This window comes from Pithys albifrons, chromosome 18, assembly GCF_047495875.1.
Source record: "Pithys albifrons albifrons isolate INPA30051 chromosome 18, PitAlb_v1, whole genome shotgun sequence".
In the NCBI taxonomy this organism is placed as follows: Eukaryota; Metazoa; Chordata; class Aves; order Passeriformes; family Thamnophilidae; genus Pithys; species Pithys albifrons.
In genome coordinates this window covers 9,596,138-9,614,256 of record NC_092475.1, presented here as the reverse complement: position 1 = coordinate 9,614,256, position 18,119 = coordinate 9,596,138, and the positions used below count along the sequence as shown (strand labels likewise).

The 18,119-nt window shown below is 40.6% G+C and overlaps 1 protein-coding gene across 2 annotated transcripts in view; it reads right to left on the bottom strand.

Moving 5' to 3' along the window:
• STK4 (serine/threonine kinase 4) overlaps positions 1-18,119 on the bottom strand; it is a 47,124-nt gene that overhangs the window by 24,338 nt on the left and 4,667 nt on the right. The window contains exons 4-9 of one of the 2 annotated variants that reach the window (XM_071572599.1): positions 17,292-17,406; positions 16,589-16,753; positions 16,021-16,188; positions 15,316-15,453; positions 14,555-14,683; positions 12,030-12,216 (exon numbers count right to left, since the gene is read on the bottom strand). In XM_071572599.1, coding sequence (XP_071428700.1) covers positions 12,030-12,216; positions 14,555-14,683; positions 15,316-15,453; positions 16,021-16,188; positions 16,589-16,753; positions 17,292-17,406 — 902 coding nt within the window. The remainder of the gene's footprint in view (positions 1-12,029; positions 12,217-14,554; positions 14,684-15,315; positions 15,454-16,020; positions 16,189-16,588; positions 16,754-17,291; positions 17,407-18,119) is intronic. The other variant, XM_071572600.1, reaches the window with a different exon arrangement.

The following is an 18,119-nucleotide window of genomic DNA, read 5'->3' as shown; positions in this document are numbered from 1 at the left end:
AGCCAACACAGGAAGCAAACATGAAATTTAACTTCACAGCAAGACAACACCAAAAGACTTTCAGTATCTCCAGAGGAAGATTTCTTCACTAGTGCAACCAGTCCAGCTTGAGATGCTGCACAGACTCCTCACACTTCAGCTGGCCAGTCCTGTGAGTTACAGCACTGCCAATACCTTGTGAAGAGTCCCAATCCAAATGAAGGGGCTGTTTTACACAGCAGACATGCTTTAGCAGGGCTGCAACACAAGACCATGACAGCTGCAAACACAGCTAAAGGTTGCTCGCAGCTTAATGCCACTGCACTGCTCTTGATGATAAAATACTTCACCCAAACCTGTGAGCATCACTGTAACCCAATAAATGGCTCTGTTCCGGCAAGACAAGGTTCTCTAAACACTACAAGGGGTTACTAATACTGGAAATGTATGTTTTAAGTGATGTAGAAACCATCATTTTCAGAAAGCAGGATCAGGACTAGAGTTAACAGAAAACAGCATCAGAACTGCCTAATTCTAGACTGTGGAAATAAGTTCACTGCTGAATGCCACATGTTTTAAATAAATATAATCTGTCAGGCAGGCAATCAACCAAAGTTTAGAGCTTCAGACAACCACACAGGGGATGTTCTGTGATGGGTTGGTGGGCTCTGTGTAATGCACAGACTTTGCTGCCAGAGTCTGTACAGAAGGTAGGCTGTCACAAGGCAGGTCCTCTCTTAAGGACATTCCCCAGTGCTTTCCTCCTGAAAAAATATTAGCTACTCTGGAAACCCATTAAGATTTAAACACTGAATATTATTCTTGCACATAAAATTGCCATCCAGTGATCCAGAACTTCACTGGCAGATTCTGTCTGATCCTCAGACAAGCAGATGAATTCCTTGGTCAGCGATGAGATATGTTTGGGAATTATTTGTCTATAGACACATTAAATACAGAACAAATTCTGCAAAGTATGAGAAATCTTGGCAGGATATTTGGGTTGTGATACTGAGAGAAGTGTGGTTCTACATGGCCTCAAATGTCATGATGCATTTTGAAAAAGCCCTGCATGGTGTTGCCTCTCCAGGGCCAGCTAAAAGCTCAGCATGAACTGAAGTGCTGATACTTTTGCACCATGACAAGTGGAGCAAAGACAAATTATTCTACCCCTGGCGGTAGTTCCCCTTTTCTAAAAAGCAAAGCAAAAAACCTCATCACAGAGAATTAGATCAAGAAAGACACCTTCAGACCAGCAGCATGAAGGTCAGGCAGGGAACACGTCTGCAAAGTGGAGAACAGATTTGCTGTTGGGAATAATTACTGAAATACAATCGCAATCCAATTACTGCTGAGTGATAAAACATTTATTTAGAATGAAGTAAACACACCCCTTGTACTCTGCTGCAGCTCAGCCTGTTTGAAGCAGGAGGTAAGTTATTATGGACAATCATGGCAATGTTTAACACCAACTAATTTTGTAGAAATAGAAGAATTCGTAACTACCCAGGCTAATCTATATACAACTCACTGACAGCCAGCCTGGGTCTCAGTAATTCAGACTTCCTAGGGGTAAAATAAAGGAAATCTAAATCATGATTGTACTCTCTGTTTTTAAAACTATTGTTTGTAGCACAGGAGGCTTTGAAAGCAAATGTTTCACTCCAATGACATTGGCTTATTCAGTTCTTTTCTATTTATTTTCTTTAAGACTGTTCACTCAAAAGAGAGCTTAATTCAGGTGTCAGTTAAAACAATCACACTCATTTCCTCACATCTTGTATTTTAACAAGAACTGCAATATTTGCACTTGGCCTCATTGAACTTCCTGAGATCTGCACAGGCCTACCCCTCCAGCCTGTCAAGGATGCTCTGGATGGAATCCTTCGCCTCCAGTGTGACAACTGCATGACATGGCTTGGTGTTGACAGGGGTAAAAGGAAGAACAGGGAAAACTACATACCTACAGAAGCTTTTCCTGCTGCCCTTGATGTCCCTGGCCATATTTAATTCTACCAAGGTCTTAGCTTTCCTAATTTGATCGCTGGCTGTTCACTCTCCCTGTATTTCTCCCAGGTTACCTGTCATTGCTTTTACCCTCTGTAGGCTTCCATTTTGTGTTTGAGTTTGTCCAGGAGTCCCTTGTTCATCCAGGCAAGCCTCTGGGCATTTTGCCTGACTTCGTTTTTGTTGGGATGCATTGCTCCTGAGCTTGGAGGATGTCATCCTTAGATATTAACTTTCTTGGCCCCCTTTTCCCTCTGGGACTTAATCCCATGGTACTCTACCAAGCTGATCCCCGAAGAGGCCAAAATCTGCTCTCCTGAAGTGCAAGGCAGTGATCTTGCTGTGTGACTTCCTTGCTCTCCCCAGAGAAAGGATGAGAGGACCAGTGTGAACTGCAGCAAGGGCAACTCAGCTGAACATATGGAAGAAAGTTTCACAACAGGGATGGTTGTGCAACACAGCAGGGCTGAAGCAACTGTACAAGGCCTTGAGCAACCAGGTATGACACTGCACTTGTCCCAGCCATCACACAGGGAACCAGATTGTTGACCTCCAGAGCTCCCTGCCCAGCCAAGCACCTCTGCGACTCATGCTCTTCACACCCACTGTCAGACACCTCTAACCCTGCAGTCATATTAGACCTTGCAAATACAAGCAACATCTAGTCATCAATTTTAGTACATTTTGTTACCAATTTCAGTACATTTTGCCACCAATTTTAGTACATTTCTATGCACCATCATGAAGCACTGTGTCTTTATTTAGTAATGCTTTGGGTTTTGTTTTAACTTATATAAAATAGGGAATGCTAACCAACAAAAAACGGGAAAAGCAAGATAACATAAAAGGAGAAATAGCTGGAATAGAAATACAGATCTAAGATATCTGAAATTTTAGTTGCTGCTCTGATCTCAGTAGGGGTGCATATGCAGTAAGACCAACAGAAATGTTCCCGGAGAGAGAAAGACATTACACCAAATCAATTATCATCCCAGCATGACTGAAATTCTTTTTGTCAATCTTAGCACTTAACAGCAGTGTCATCTTTCCAAAGATGATCTGCTATTAATTCAACATAAGAGTCACACCGCTATATCTTTAAAATTTTGGTAACAGGCAGCCGAAGACAAAAATCGATCCCTGCTATTTGCAGAAGCAGATGCTGCTGAAAGATGACACCACACCAAACGTGTCTGTGCCAAAAAGCATTTAACTTCCTAATTTTATAGGGTTAGACTAAAATATGAACATTTGACAGAAAGTGAGATCACAACTGTGGCAGAGAAGAGCCTTTTATGAGAAGGTCACCCTGTGGTGACAAGAAGGGCTTCGATGTGCATCTATTTTGGAATCTAAAGAGTTGCTTATAAGGATGAGCCATGAGAGCTCCCTGGAGCCATTAATGGTCTATCATTTAGAAATGCAGTCATCTTTTAGGAGCTATATTAATTACACAAATGGAACACCACAGCTCTGTTGGGGCTGGTCCAGCTGACTGCAGAATTGCAGGTTTGGGGGAGCTGTGCAGAGCCACAGGCATTGGGAGGGCCTCTGAGAGCTCAGCCCATCCTGTGAAGAACCGAAGCGCTCCATGGAAAACTCTCAAGTGCTGCTTGGTATAAAGTTAATGTTTAGAAAGTATAAAAACATCAGTATTGTCGTGTGTGAGAACAGAAAAAGATGTGAAACTAGTGGGTCCAAAGAATGCTGTAAGTTGTGCACAAAAAATATCCACCCAGGTTTTGATTTCTGAAGGAACGCCATGCTAAGCTTACTGTGATTTCACTAACAGCATTACCCTTCAGCACTGGAAAGCAAAACTCAGATGCTCGTGGTACTGGGCAAGCTGAGACAGTCCTTACCCAAAGCACGAATAGCCCAGACAAACCAAAAGACAACTGACAGGTACAGGAAGGGCTCTGCAAGAAGCAAGCAAGGTGACATCAGCAGAAGCCAGTACTGGACCCTCTCCTCTGCCAGGCTACAGCAGGGGCCAGTTGTAAGGAAAAACCTGAACAACAATCTGCTCCTTTCCAAAAAATCTGACCTGTCTGAATAGTTGAGGGAATGGGACAGGTCAGTCTTAGTGGCTGACTGCAGAGTACAGACCTCCTTATATCAAGCAAAAGATGACAATGAAGGTGTGGGGAGCCTCCAAGCCATTTGCCTTTCCATATGATGCTGCAGAGAAAGCACAGTGATAAAGAAGAAACAGCCCAGTCAATCAAACCAGCAAGAGATTTACTTTTCATTCCCAGTGGTAAAGAATATCCATGAAACCAGATCATTCACTATCATCTAGTCCCAGAAATCAAAGGACTCATTTCGCTGATTTTGTCAAATTAGCCCTCACAATTGAAAATTTTCAGAAGCTTATGAGCTTCAAAGGATGCCTACAGAAAGAAAGTGGGATTTACAAAGTCCTTCTATCTGTCTGAACAGGCTTGCTGAGTAATGAAACTAAAATTCCTGCTTTTCTCTACAATTATTCTTCTGACTCAAACTTGACATCAGAAGAATCCTTGTTTTATTATTCTTTCCTCTCTAAAGGGATTGCTGTGATCTACCTAGGCTGAATATTCTAGAGTCACAAAGCCTGTAAGGAGATAGAGTAAGATAACCTCAGGAACGCATTTTGTGTGCTCTTTTACTCGTCAGTTTATACAGTTAATACTTAACACCTATTCTTGAAGCCACAGTGACAGATTTCCTCCCTCTATCACAAAAATTGGAGCTGGATTTATGGCTGGGAACAGTCAGGAGATCATGCTATAAACCCATTTACACAGAAGATAATGTGAATCAATAACAAAGAAGTAATCAACATTAGCAATACCAAAATAAAACGTGATGCTTGGTACATGTACATATGTATTTGTACATGTATTTGTAAAGATTTCAGAGCAGTGTTTACAGAAAAAACTGGCCTCAGCTCTGTAGAGTATTTGTGTGGATGAGAATGTGGCGTCAGGAGCAACAACATTTTTAAGTTAACTTGTGCTCAGGAAGGTGCACCCCTGTGAGCAGGAGCTCAAAGCAGCTCTGCAGAGATGAGGAAGGAGCGCTCTGAAGGAAGCAGAGCCATCACTGCCTTTATTCAGACACACTGCCAGAAAGGATCCCCTGGGACAAGCAGCACTGTCTTCTACTATTGTATACAAGATAATATAGTCCCTTTCACAGAGAGATCAAGATCTATTGTGAAGCAGTTGGCTTGCTTTGTCCTTGCTGTTGACAGCCCTGCTGTTCTCCTGGAGTTATAAACCCGCTCATTTCCAGTTGGAAGTTTATGGGTAGCCAGTGTACATGCACTTACTCTTAAGTAAGCCTCAGCTTTTCAGCATTCACACCACCATCCTCTACACTGTTCACCTTCCCTCCCTGCCTGAAAATTATTTTTTTAATTCTCATGTCATCTTTCATTTGGGTGGTCTAAATAAGCACAGATCTTCCACTGACTTCTCACATAACAGCCTTAGTCCCCAGCAGTCTCAGTAAGCTGCTGTCTGATTTAGATTCAATTATGTAACATTAAGACCAAAAATACATATTTAGGATGCACAAAACAGTGCCTGATGAATATGTGCAAGCAACACTTCATTAATATTAAACTGTAAACAGAATTGTGCTTTATTTGCTTTGGGCTATTTCGTAGAGATCACAGATGAACTTTAGCAGCTGGACAGCATAATTTGTACAGTATTAATAATATGAGCAGGACTGAGTCATTTGAAGCAGCAGAGCAGAGAGATGTCAAATTCTTTCAACCACAGCAAAAAGTGCTCCATCCTTAATAAGTTCACCTATGGCAAGAGAAGCTGATATTTCCTCACATTAAACACAGACCACATAACACTTCTTATATCTTGAAGCTTATGAGGACAAGTCTCCCTATAATTATGTCCTTTCTCAAACTAAATTAAATCAAAACATTCCTGACAGGTTCTGCTATTAAGAAGAAACTCGTAAATGACCATAAATATCAACTCTAAGTATCCTAAATCTCTTAACAAATAAGATATGAATGTCATTAAGGAGGAGAGTACCAACACTCATCCAAAGCTGTAGCATATATAGCTGAGAATCCTTTCAGAAAAAGGGGAGGAAATCCTCACAGTAATGAAGGCTGTTTAAAACCAGGTTACCTCCTTTTGAGTCTCTTTACATAAAAATTCAGACATGATTATAAATATGTATCAGCTTTCTTCCTCCATCACAAATGTTCAGTGTCTTATGTCTTTCACCTCATTAGCTTGAATTGTTAATTCAGTCCAGCAACAGTAGTCTGTGACAGGCAGTGAGATGTGAAGGTGCATCAAGAAAGAAGTGAACATTTAATATTCTGCATCATCTGGCTCAGATTCTGATGAATCCTAATAAGAAACAACCTCGTCAACAGGGGTACAGTCTGCAGATCTGTTACCTGTGAGTAACAGCTCAGGCTCCCCAGATGGCACAGGACCAAGTCTGCACTTTCTACCTTCCTTTCTATTCATAACCCAGAAACTCATTTGCTTATCTAGAGAGAACAGAAAACAACATTGCAATGAACGTTTTTCCCCCCCGAAGCCTGAAAATCCGCAAGTAAAAACAAACTTGGTTCTGAACTTCTGCAGTGAAGGAATTTAAGAGTTTACAGAGTTTTCCTTATTCCTGCTCAGGTATAAGGCTTTCTCCAGGGTTTATTTTGACCCAGTAGGGAGTGAGTTTATTCTTAGAAGAGATGGGTAGGTCATACTTTGCCTGGACATGCAAATGCATGGGATAGAGATGTACATACTAAGTGATTATACTACTACTCAGTCTCTTGGTTGAGTCTCCTGAAGCACATTGCCTTCTGTCAGGACTCTGTTAGGCACACTTCCCATCTTCTCCAAGACAATGCTTCTGTTCAGAAAAACAATTCCATCTATCTATCTATCTATCTATCTATCTATCTATCTATCTATCTATCTATCTATCTATTCCCCCACCACAAATAGAGGAGTGCTCAGTAATTGTTAGCAACAGCAAAAATAGCTATGTTAAACACATACATCCTTTCTCCAATTTCAGTCTCTCTGAAAATATAAATATTAACAGATTATTAACTTTGGCTTAGCATTAAAGCTTTGCCAAGTATTCAGGCCAACCGAAGGTGGACAAGCATCCCACTTAGACCCTGGACTTCTCTTCATGCTTCAGTCTGAGTCATTATTTCAATTACTAGGGCCAGTAGCCTATTAGGATTCAAAGAGAAAACCAAAACCCACAGCAAAAACCCCACAACAAAATGACAGCATAAGTAACTCCTCCCCATTGCTCAAAAATGCTGTCTGCATGTCCACACAGCTTAATACCCTTCAATAAACTCTGTAGGCCACCGTTATGGCAAGTTTGCCAGCAAGGCTGGTATTAAAAGTCAAAAAGTAACAAAGCTGGAAGACATATCTGTGAAGATTTGTATTCTCCACACCTCAAGAGTGGCACTATGATGATTCCTACAGTTTGAGAACAATTTAATCAATGTAGGAGCTTCTATAAGCAGCATGTTATTTAAATGCACAATGCTGAGAGTGTTTTATGGTCCAATTATGCCTAAATGGACCAATTTACTTTAAACACAGAACTGTACCACTGGACATTAATAACATTAAGCAGTGGGAAGCTGTTGCAAAGCCTTATCGTCTACAGAGAAAACCAGAGGCAAAACACAGCCAGTATCTTTGACGTGCACATGATGTAAACCCTGACAAGATGTGGAGCTGTTCCCTGCAGTACCTGCATCAGCGATTTGGGTAACGTGCAACTGCACCTTTCAGGACAACTAATGATGTTATAGCATCTATAGCTACCTCAGCCACATACCAGTAATACTTTATTCAATTACAGTATTAATGCAATTGCATAAACCTTCTGCCACCCATACTCACTCTGCTGCTCATGTTACAGCTTTTACAGTCATTGATTTACATGAAAAATCTCAGTTTAATTTGTGGGGAAAAACTGTTTCCTGAGTGTTGGCAGTAACATACCTCTGGCTTAGGTTTGAGTGTCACCCACTGGATGTCTCACAAAGCCACCAAGACTAACAAGCTTGCTCTGAATCATTTTTCTAATAGGAAATTGCCAAGTCTGCATCTTAGCTCATTTAATTTGCTAATGAAACCCAATTTCCCCTCAAAAGGGGAAATAGTTTTTTAAAAGGACACCACCCTGCCCAGCAGTGTGGGCATGGTAAAAGCGTAACAAAACCCAAGCCACCTCAAACTGTATTATAACAATGAAGCCTAGAATTTTTGATTTTAAACATTCACAAACTATTACCTGCACATGACATTATCAAGGTAGAGGCAACAGCTTATTAAAGCTTCTGGTATATCTCTGCACCAGATGCTGCACTGAATGTGTGCCATGTTAACAAAAACCCACAGTCCTTCCACTGTCTCCAGATCCTTCATTTGTCTCAACCTAAAAACCAGACAGCCCAACTCACACCACTGTTGGCAGTTCTACATTCTCCAGTGTCATTTGATTTGATGCTTAAACAAGCAAGAGGCACTTTAACACGGAAAACAGGACAGACTATAGTACCAGATCCTATTTCACTTGGATCTGATTGTATTGCAGTGTCCAAGCAAGGAAACATGTTTATCTGCTTTATTATAAAATTACGTTCCACTCCTTAAATTGAAGAGCCAAACTCATGCCAAGTTTCCACTACCTAAAGATCTACAGGAAGTAAAGCATAAAAAGAAAGAGCAAAAAACACTGCACTGTTTACTAGCACTATATATTCTCTCACAGAAAAATTAAAAAGAGATTATTCCAGTCATATTAACAGCTATTCCAGCTCTCAAGCACAATGGAAATACCTGTTATTAAAAATCATTGCTCATCTATAGTTCCTCAGCTGTGTTGAAAGTTTTCCTGGAATAGTTTAACTGCAATCCATAAGTAATCCATTCACAATTGATTTAGAACTAAAATGTGTCGCAGCACAATTTACTATCTGTGGTTTCAGGCAATCACTTGAGTGCTTTCAAAAAGGAGTAACAGAATGCCATAGTGACATTTTTTATGCTGCCCGAGTATTTATATTGAGTGCCCAGAATAAAGCCAAGTAAATGAAAGAATTTAAGCAAATACAATTACAGCTCAATTGACTGCAAAGCAAAACTTCCCTTACGATGTAAAATACTGGAATTTAAGAATGCTTTTCTTCTGAGCCTGAGAAGTCACAAATTGATTTATGCAAGAATCACTTTCAAGTCTACTAGAAGTTGTTTGCACTTTCAATGCTACTGGAAATTGTTTGCTAGAGATTTCTAAGACAATCCTATCTACAAAACATTGAAATATAATGCTTTAAACGCTTTTTATGGTAACAAGAAATACAACCAAACAAAAAACTAGTTAAGATACAGATTTGTTTTCTTAATTTGAAGGAAGGGCTAGACCATGAGCTCAGAAACCTGCAGTTAAAAAACCCAAGACACCTAGAGAAGCAAAATTCTCCTACTAATGCCATCAATCAGAAGTCTTATAGTGACTTTAAATAGGTTCTATTGTGAGTCATAACACAAGCTGTCAAAAAATATATAGATGTCTTCAAAAATATGAATCAATAAAGCTTCTTCAAAACTCAGTGGTTTGCAAACAGCTTTATTACACTTATGTTTAAAATTACAAAAAGAACTTGCTCCACAGGGTGCTGCAGCAGGCTGATGAGCTTTATGGCTAAACCCATTTAACTGAATGTTATGAATATGGAAATGGCAAGCTGATAAATGAAGCTATAGGCAAGTCTCATGAAGGACAAGCTGTTCAGAGACACTGCCTTGCAGTGCATCCCAAAAACAAACAGAGAGCTGCCCTGTGCAGCAGCCAGAATTTCACAGTTATACTCCCAAGGAGGGAGAAAAAGGTGTTAAGGATCATTTTCATTAACTTTAGATTTCCTGGAATCAAGCTGCAAGTTATTAAAATGCAGCAGAACCTGGTGCACAGAGTGCTAAGGGCAGCTGGGGGTTACTAGACATTGCTGAGTGAAGCCCATGGACAAGGAAATTGTCCCTGTGCCACCCACCACCTGCACCCAGGATCTCCTCCAGCTGCTCAAGCACCTCTGCCACACGCCCAGATGTGAATATGTTACACAGCAGCAGCTGAATAACTGAGTGCTTTTAAGAAGCCTGAAGTCTAAGGAAGGTTTAAAATAGAAATTCGACTTTCCAGTCACACAGATCTGGAGTTGTTGGAGCTTGTTTTGGAGCTCCCTCTTGAGGTTAGAGAGTACCCCAAAGTAAAGGCATTGCTACATGCTCATAACTGATTCTGGTCAGAACAGGAGCATGTCCTTGCAGGAGACACTATCAAAGGCATCTCCTCAAACACCACTTCATAGACAGTGTTAGGTGCTTTTGAGATATAAGCACTCTAGTCTTAGAAAGACAGTGAGAAGATAAGCAGATGTCAAACACAGGGAGATAAACTCGAGAGACACTTCACTTACACAGTGTTGGCAGCCAGTGCAGGAGCACTAGACAGCAAAACCTCTGATACTGTGAGCTATGAAACGGAACAATACCCACTGATGATGAGGAACTAACAGTGCTGTTTGTAAAGAAACTGCAACTTCACCAGGTTTATTTAATGCTGTTGAAATGTACTATTCTTTGGATGACAGTTTAGCTACTCTAAGCATCCATCCATCTCCTTGCTAGACTGGCCTTGTTCCACAACACCTGACAGCATTACCCCATTGCCTTTGTTGCCACAAGCTGCTACATGGGCTGACACCTCTGAATTTTAATGTGGTGAATCAGTGTTTGCCAAAGTCTGAAAAAGTGCTTCTTCTGAAATTTCACTCTAGAACCAAGTATCTTTCCATAAGCTTCAAAGGGCCCTCACAGGGAAGGAGCTTTCAACACAGAAATTTCTGAGGAAAGGATTTTTCCAAACTCCTGCTGAGAATATTTTCCTCTATCACTATAGCTAAAGGTTCAAAATCAGATGGCCAAGGAAGTCTCTGGCAGCAGTGCAGGAGACAAAAGAACAAGCCTTGCCTGTGACGGTCATATTTTAGTACTGCTGAGCCTCCACTCAGCACTTTCCTCGGTCCTTGAGCAAACAAAACATCCACAGTGGCCAGCTGAGTCATCCCTGACTACCTCTGCCTCAGCACTGTGAGCCTAACCAACCAGTGGGAACGGAATTCTATGAGAATCCATAATTCACAAAAGATTCCTTTTCTTCTAGTCATACTTTGCCAGAAAGGCTCTCCCTGTCATTTCTTTAATCAAAAAAACATTTTCAACTTTTTTCCAGCTCAAGCTGGAAGGTCTTCCATAGACAGACACATAATTTTAAATCTTATATCCTAAGACAAGGCTTGCAGCTTCAGTCAACTTTCCTATTTTAGGGCAGAACAGATTTCAATTCGAATGTCTCAAACAGCAACACACAGCTCATTCAGTTGTCCTTAGTGATTAGACTAACAATAAAAAAACACACCAGTCTAGAGAGACACCAGCTCCTCCCACTGCTTGTTCTGCTGTGCTTGAAACCTGTAAGATATTTGTCATTTCAAAAATTTAACTCTTCCTTGGATGCATCAACTCTTCACTGCTGCATCAGTCTCGAAACAGCCTTGCTGCTTTCAGATGGCAGGTTCCAGCCACATCAGTTTCTAAAGCACACACACTTTTTGATTAACCCTCTGCTAGAGTCCTCCTCCTCTACATTCTGTGAGAAATACAAAATAAGCAAGAAAGAACCAAGCAAAAAAACCCCCATATAAAATCATATCTTATTCAATCAGCACAGAAGGTTGTGGAAATTGTGCACAACTAATCAGGTACATCAAGTGCAAGACAAAAAAAGAATAAAACTTGGACCCCAAAAGGTTTTGCTACTGCCAGAGGGCACTGACCCAAGGGGTTTAGTTCCCTACAACCAAAAGACAAGATAAGCCTCAAAAACATCAAAGCAGGCTGGGAATATGTATCATAACCCACATGAAGTCTTAAGTAATATTCTAGAAGTCAAAGATGTTTCCTTACTTTTCATGGTGCCCTCCTCCTCTTCCTCTTCTGTGTTTATGACCATTGTACCCAGTTGGGACTCCAAGGTGCCATCGTGTTCTATCATGGTGTTGGCTCCATCACTCATGGTGTTCACAGCTCTTATGGTACCAGTTTCATCTCCACTTGCCCTCACCATGGTACCCGAATCAGTTTCATCTTCCTCCTATTACAAAGATGCCATAAACACATATTTTACTGATGGAGCTGAAGTCCCAAAAGAATGTCTGTACTCAAGGACACTGGCAAGTCTCACTAACTCAGAGGTTTTTACACACACACACACACACACACACACACACACACACACACACACACACACACACACACAGAAGTGACATTTGGTTTATGCATTTAATTCCCTCCCTATCATCTCCAAACAGGTAATGAAAAGTCTTCATACTTTTCTGCCAGTATGATAAATAAAAGAACAGATAAATAACCAGCAGAAGCTTCTCAGTCCAAGTTGTATCTCATTTTCTCATTTCTGACCTGGTGACATGTCTGTAAGAATAGATTACAACACTCATTCAATCATTAGTGTTTCTATTCAAGCTGCCAGTTCTAGGAGCTGACCCTAAACCATTATCTCAAATGGTACTGTTCCCCGAGGAGTCATGTTAATGAATCAACAGATCTAAGTCTGAAGAGTATGTGGCACACGTTAAAAAACCCTCATCTTACTTTATTCCTATCTTTAACATTTAGGTAGTTCTACTTGCTGTAAATTTCAGAAGCACTGAAGAAAAATCAGCTGTGTTTGCAAATCTTTGAAAAGGATTCAAATAAATTATCAAAGCTTAGTAATTTTTTTCAATGAAAATTATTTTTTATCTTTCCATTTGTTAATAGGCACTAATACTGTAGAAGTTGGAATTACTGCTGTCAAGGTTTAAGAGACTGACTTTGTAGGAAAACACAAGCTCTTGAAACAAACTCTGGTAGAACAACTTCCTGGCAGAGACTTGTTAGCCAGAGGCAGTAGTTTCAAGTGGTGTGTGCTTTTTACCAAGTACATATTGTGTCTAGGATTTAAGGAAGAACAAAGTGAAAATTTCCACAATTCATTTAATATCTTGGAAAGGTGGATCAGCTATCCAACTGCAGGAACAAAAGTCACTTTCTAGGTTTGCAGTAGAGCTTTTAGGCATCTCAGCTTAACTGAGATGCTTGTATTGTGTTTCAAGAATGAAACTCATATTCTTTATGTGTGACCACTGCCTTACTTTAGAGGGAAAACACAGGTACTGCACATCAAGCTGTAATATTCCACCTCAGTGCCATGGAAAAAAAAGAAGTACACCCCTCCACATTCCAGTGTTCTGAGTATTTTATCTGTTGCATCAACAGGGTCTATTAAAATCCACTTCCCAACCTCAAAACCAACAGCAGGAGAGAAAACTACATAGGATGTTAATGGAGGAAAAGTAATTTTATGTGCAGATGAGTGGGTGAGAGGAAGTAATAAATTTGTTAGCTACACATCATTTAACAAAGGACTACAGCAGAAGTTTCCACAGCCCTTGGGAATGCTTTTCTGCTAGCAGACATGGAGCAGAGAAGCTTTGGGAAAACACACAGACCAACAGAGACAATTCAACACTGCTATGTAGACACCACCTCTCAGCAATGTGACCCCAGATCAGTCAGAAACACACAAGAGAGAACAGGGACAATACTCAGGGTAGGAATAATTCTCAGAGTGGGTACAATACTCATAGAGTTGACACCATGGCAACATGACCAATAAAGTTACATCCACACTGAATATTCGGCCCTGGACTGGAAAACCAGACGAACAATGTGCTCAGCACAAATACTGTGGACCATGCTGTTCAAGGCTAACCCCTAACAGGGCTGGCATACAATGCCTGGTGTCGCCCATTTCTTTTATTCAGGCTGAAGCAGGCAGAGGCTCAAAAAACAGCTTTGAACATGCTTTCCAAATTCACATGCTGTAAGCACTGAAACAAGGAGCTGAACTGCAATTCACAGCAATCCCCTGAACACTTCCCATGCCCTCACCTCAGGCTTCTGTCGGTTGCTCTTGTGTAGAAGAAAGTTTCTATAAGGGAGGTTCTAAAGCACAATAATAGTAAAACAACACAACATACTTATATCATAGTGGATCACAGATGATATTATCATTTTATACTAGGAGAGCAGTCTAAGTCCTGAATCTACAATGAAAAACTATCATTCTGTATAAATAATATAATCCAACTGGGATTGGATCAAGTCTTCAGCATACAGTACTTTGTGGCCTTACTTAATCACAGGTCTATAAGGTGAACAGTAAGTCACACATGCTGACACTCCCACTCAAATGTAGACTGAGCAGGTACTAAGCACTGGGTTAAACAGTCATAAAGTAGAAAACTCCAGAACTAGGTCAAATCCACTGGCAATTGGACAAAATATTGCAAAACCAAAACCCAGAGCAGCTAAGCCTTATGAAAGCAGCAGGAGTTTGGACTTTGTACACTGTTACTATTAAAACTCACTGAATTTTCTTCATCCTCTTGATCTAGTTCACGCTGTTGAGCCTCTTGACGTTTCAGCTTGATGTCCATCGCTTCGTTAATCAAGTCTCGCAGAATTGATACTCCTTTGGCACTTTTAACAAATGGATGCTGAGAAGTATTTTAAAAACAAATAAGCACTGCATCCAAAGCCAGATCCAACAGTAAACACTATTACTATGGCCTACTTCAAATCAAATTAAGGTTTAACTCGAAACATTACTAAAATAAAAATCCAGTACTTCTGTTTTGCACAGGAGGGAGCCCTTCCACCCTCCAAACAAGATCATACTCCACAAGCACTACTGCTGTGAGAACTTGGGCTTATTCCTCTCCCCTAACTCTGCTTTTCTTTCCTTAGCAGGTCAGCTGTCAAGAACCAATTACACAGACCATTACCATGCCTGGACCATTCTGAGCAACGACTTTCATTTAGCCTCCCCTGTTTAGTGTTTTAAGAGGCAGTTTCTTGGCAGTGCTGGTGAGAATTTGAAAGTAAAACAAAACAGAACCAACATCAAACTCCAAAAGCCAAAACAACAAAATCCCAGAGAAGATAAAGGAAGTTGAAGTTTGACTAGTTCTTAGAGAAGTGAAAAGTTAAAGTTGAGTTTAAGATTTTTAAAATCAGATGTTACAATCAGGAGCAGCAAGGAATGAAACCAACATCTTAACAGCCACACAGCACTGGCTACACTGGCAAGGCTTCTCTAGAGCTTACGTTCTTGTAAGAAAAGGCAGACCTGCAGAAGTTGTGTTGCAGTGGCACGTTGCTCTGGGCTCTTCACAAGACACTGTTTCACAAAGTCAGTAAAACTGTCTGACCAGAGCTCTGGTTTCCGGAATGTTGGAGGCGGATTGGTGGGAATCATGAAAATTGCCTGAAAGCAGAAGAATATTCTGGATTTCCAAACAGAGCTTAAAAGTTTCTAACAATACAATATAAATACACCCAAACATACACTGGTACTAAAGGCCAATGGACATTTCAAGTTTGCTGCTTCTGAAGAGCTTGTGCCAATATTACACACAAATCCACTCAGAGGGATCAAGTTGCAAGAAACCATACTTTTCTCACTAGGTGCTTACATCTGGCTGAGCCATTATGTGCCCCAAAAGGTGTGAATATGTCATTTTTGAATCTTAAAAAACTGTGCTTGCATTAAAAAAAAATCCACTTTGGATAATCCAGCTGAAAATGTTTCTTCACACCCAACACAGAGCTTCAGTTGTCTTAACAGAAGAGGACTGTGATATTTTTTCTTCCCATGCAGATTCTTCTTGACAAAGACCTGTTTTTCATTTAATCATCACTACAAAGAACTGATAGAAAACAAACAACTTGCACTGAATTAAAAGCAAGCTGGCATGTCGATATGCTATTCAGCCAGCCAGAATAGCAAACTCATTTCACACAGCAATACATTTTAGAAGGCCACAGTCCTTACCCTCATGGGATGAATATCTGCATATGGTGGCTTGCCTTCAGCCATTTCTATTGCAGTGATTCCCAGAGACCAGATGTCTGCAACACAATTATACCCAATTTCCTGAATCACTTCTGGAGCCATCCAAAATGGGGTCCCTATAACTGTGTTCCGCTTTGCCATCGTGTCCTGAGAAGAAAAGGATAAAGAGCCAGACAACGGCAACTGTATTAGCCACAAACACTCGTTAATGAATTATCACCCTAATTATCTTGCAAGCATGCACATTATTAGGCTCAGCAAGACTGGGATTTGGAGGGCTGCAAAGAAGAATTGAAATGTCCTCATAAAGTTAAAAATATCCTGAAGAAAATAGCAAATGCTATTGCAAGCCATTACTAAGGTATAACAGCTTCCACAGAGCAAGCTCTGCTCTAATCTGTCACTAGTTTATAATCTCATTATGCTGATGTTAAGTGCTAAAAATCAGCTATGAACCATTTCTCAAAGTCTCCAAAAGCCCATCATACTCACATGCAGATTAAAAAGATAAAACTCAAATGCACACAACTGTCCTGGTTTTACTTACTGTAAGTTGTCCTGCCACTCCAAAATCTGCAAGTTTAGCGTGTCCCTCTGTATTTAGTAATATATTTCCAGCTTTGATGTCCCTGTGTATTTTCCTCATAAAATGCAGGTACTCCAGTCCTTTCAGTGTCGATTGCACTATTGTAGCAATTTCCTCCTCCGTGAGCTAAAGAAGAGAAGAGTTACTGCCAAACCGTCACATGCTGAGACACAGCACCATTGGGCTTTGGTTTATATTTTACTGAGATTCACTAATTGCCATTTAATTGCCCTCACTAAACGATGCCATACTAATGGGGAATTAGTTTGTGACTTACTGCATTGTGTAGCAAATTAGATTACAACCAGCACACAGTTACACACCTACCATATTTCACAAACCATAATCCTTTCCCAGATAGTAATTCTTATCCTGCAATAACTAATCTAAGGCAAAATAGAGTCTTATTTGGAATCAATCTGGGTTTTCAGTAAAGACAACCCACCAAAATCTGCTCTACCGGCTAAAATATCCAAATAACCAAAATTCAATCACTGTAATCACCTTTCTCATTTTCAGAGGAACAAGGGACCTACACCTCAAGTTATGGCAAATGGTTATGTCAAGCATTGAACATTGAGAATTATGTCTAAACTACTCAGTTTCCTTGAGGTGCTGGACACCCATACCTCCCATCCATACATTCAAAGGAGGAAGGACGTACAGTTTTATTTCGTAATCGAATTATGTCAGACACAGATCCAGCGCCGCAGTATTCCATGACTATCCACAGGTCCGTGTTCTTAAAATAGCTGCCATAATATTTCACCACATGAGGACTATGAAATGTGAATAAAAGAGAAAACCAAGGGTCAAATACCAGTAACCAGCATCACTGAATAAGCACAATACACAGCAGAGTACCTAAGTATGTTTTAGAAACTCAGCGCTGAAGTGCCACTGAAACCCTGATCAAAAGTACTCCAAAACACCCTCAACTCACACAGGGCTACCACAGTCCTGCCAAGCCTGTTCCCACTGCTCATATGACCTGCCAGTAAGTCAGTTCAGGGAGCTAAACTGTCTGACAACAAATCCTACGGAAATGAGGAGCGATTAGACTTCAGTCTGGTTTAACTCCCTAAACTGGGTTACAACAGGGTCAGTGCTGGGGCAAGCAGAAAGGCAAGACAAGGGAATGGGAAACAGGCCACAGCAGTCCCTGGTAAAGCTGTTGCAGAGCATTTAAAACCAAATGGAAACATTAAATAAAATCCACAATTTGTTGGAAAACAGCTATCATGTTCATTAAAAGGAATGTTCCCCCATTGCTATGTGCACCCTCCTGTTCCTACAGTTTTAGCCCTGGATTTATTTCAGGATCTCAGTACAACTGTCTCTCCATCAGCTATTTGGCTGCATGAAAAACCAAACAACCTAGGAAAGTACACTGGTCTGAAAAACCATCTGTTCTCTGGAAAAGGTAAAGCAGAAACTAACAGAAAGAATGTCCCTGATTTTACGGGAATGGAGCTAAGGAACAAAGGTGTGT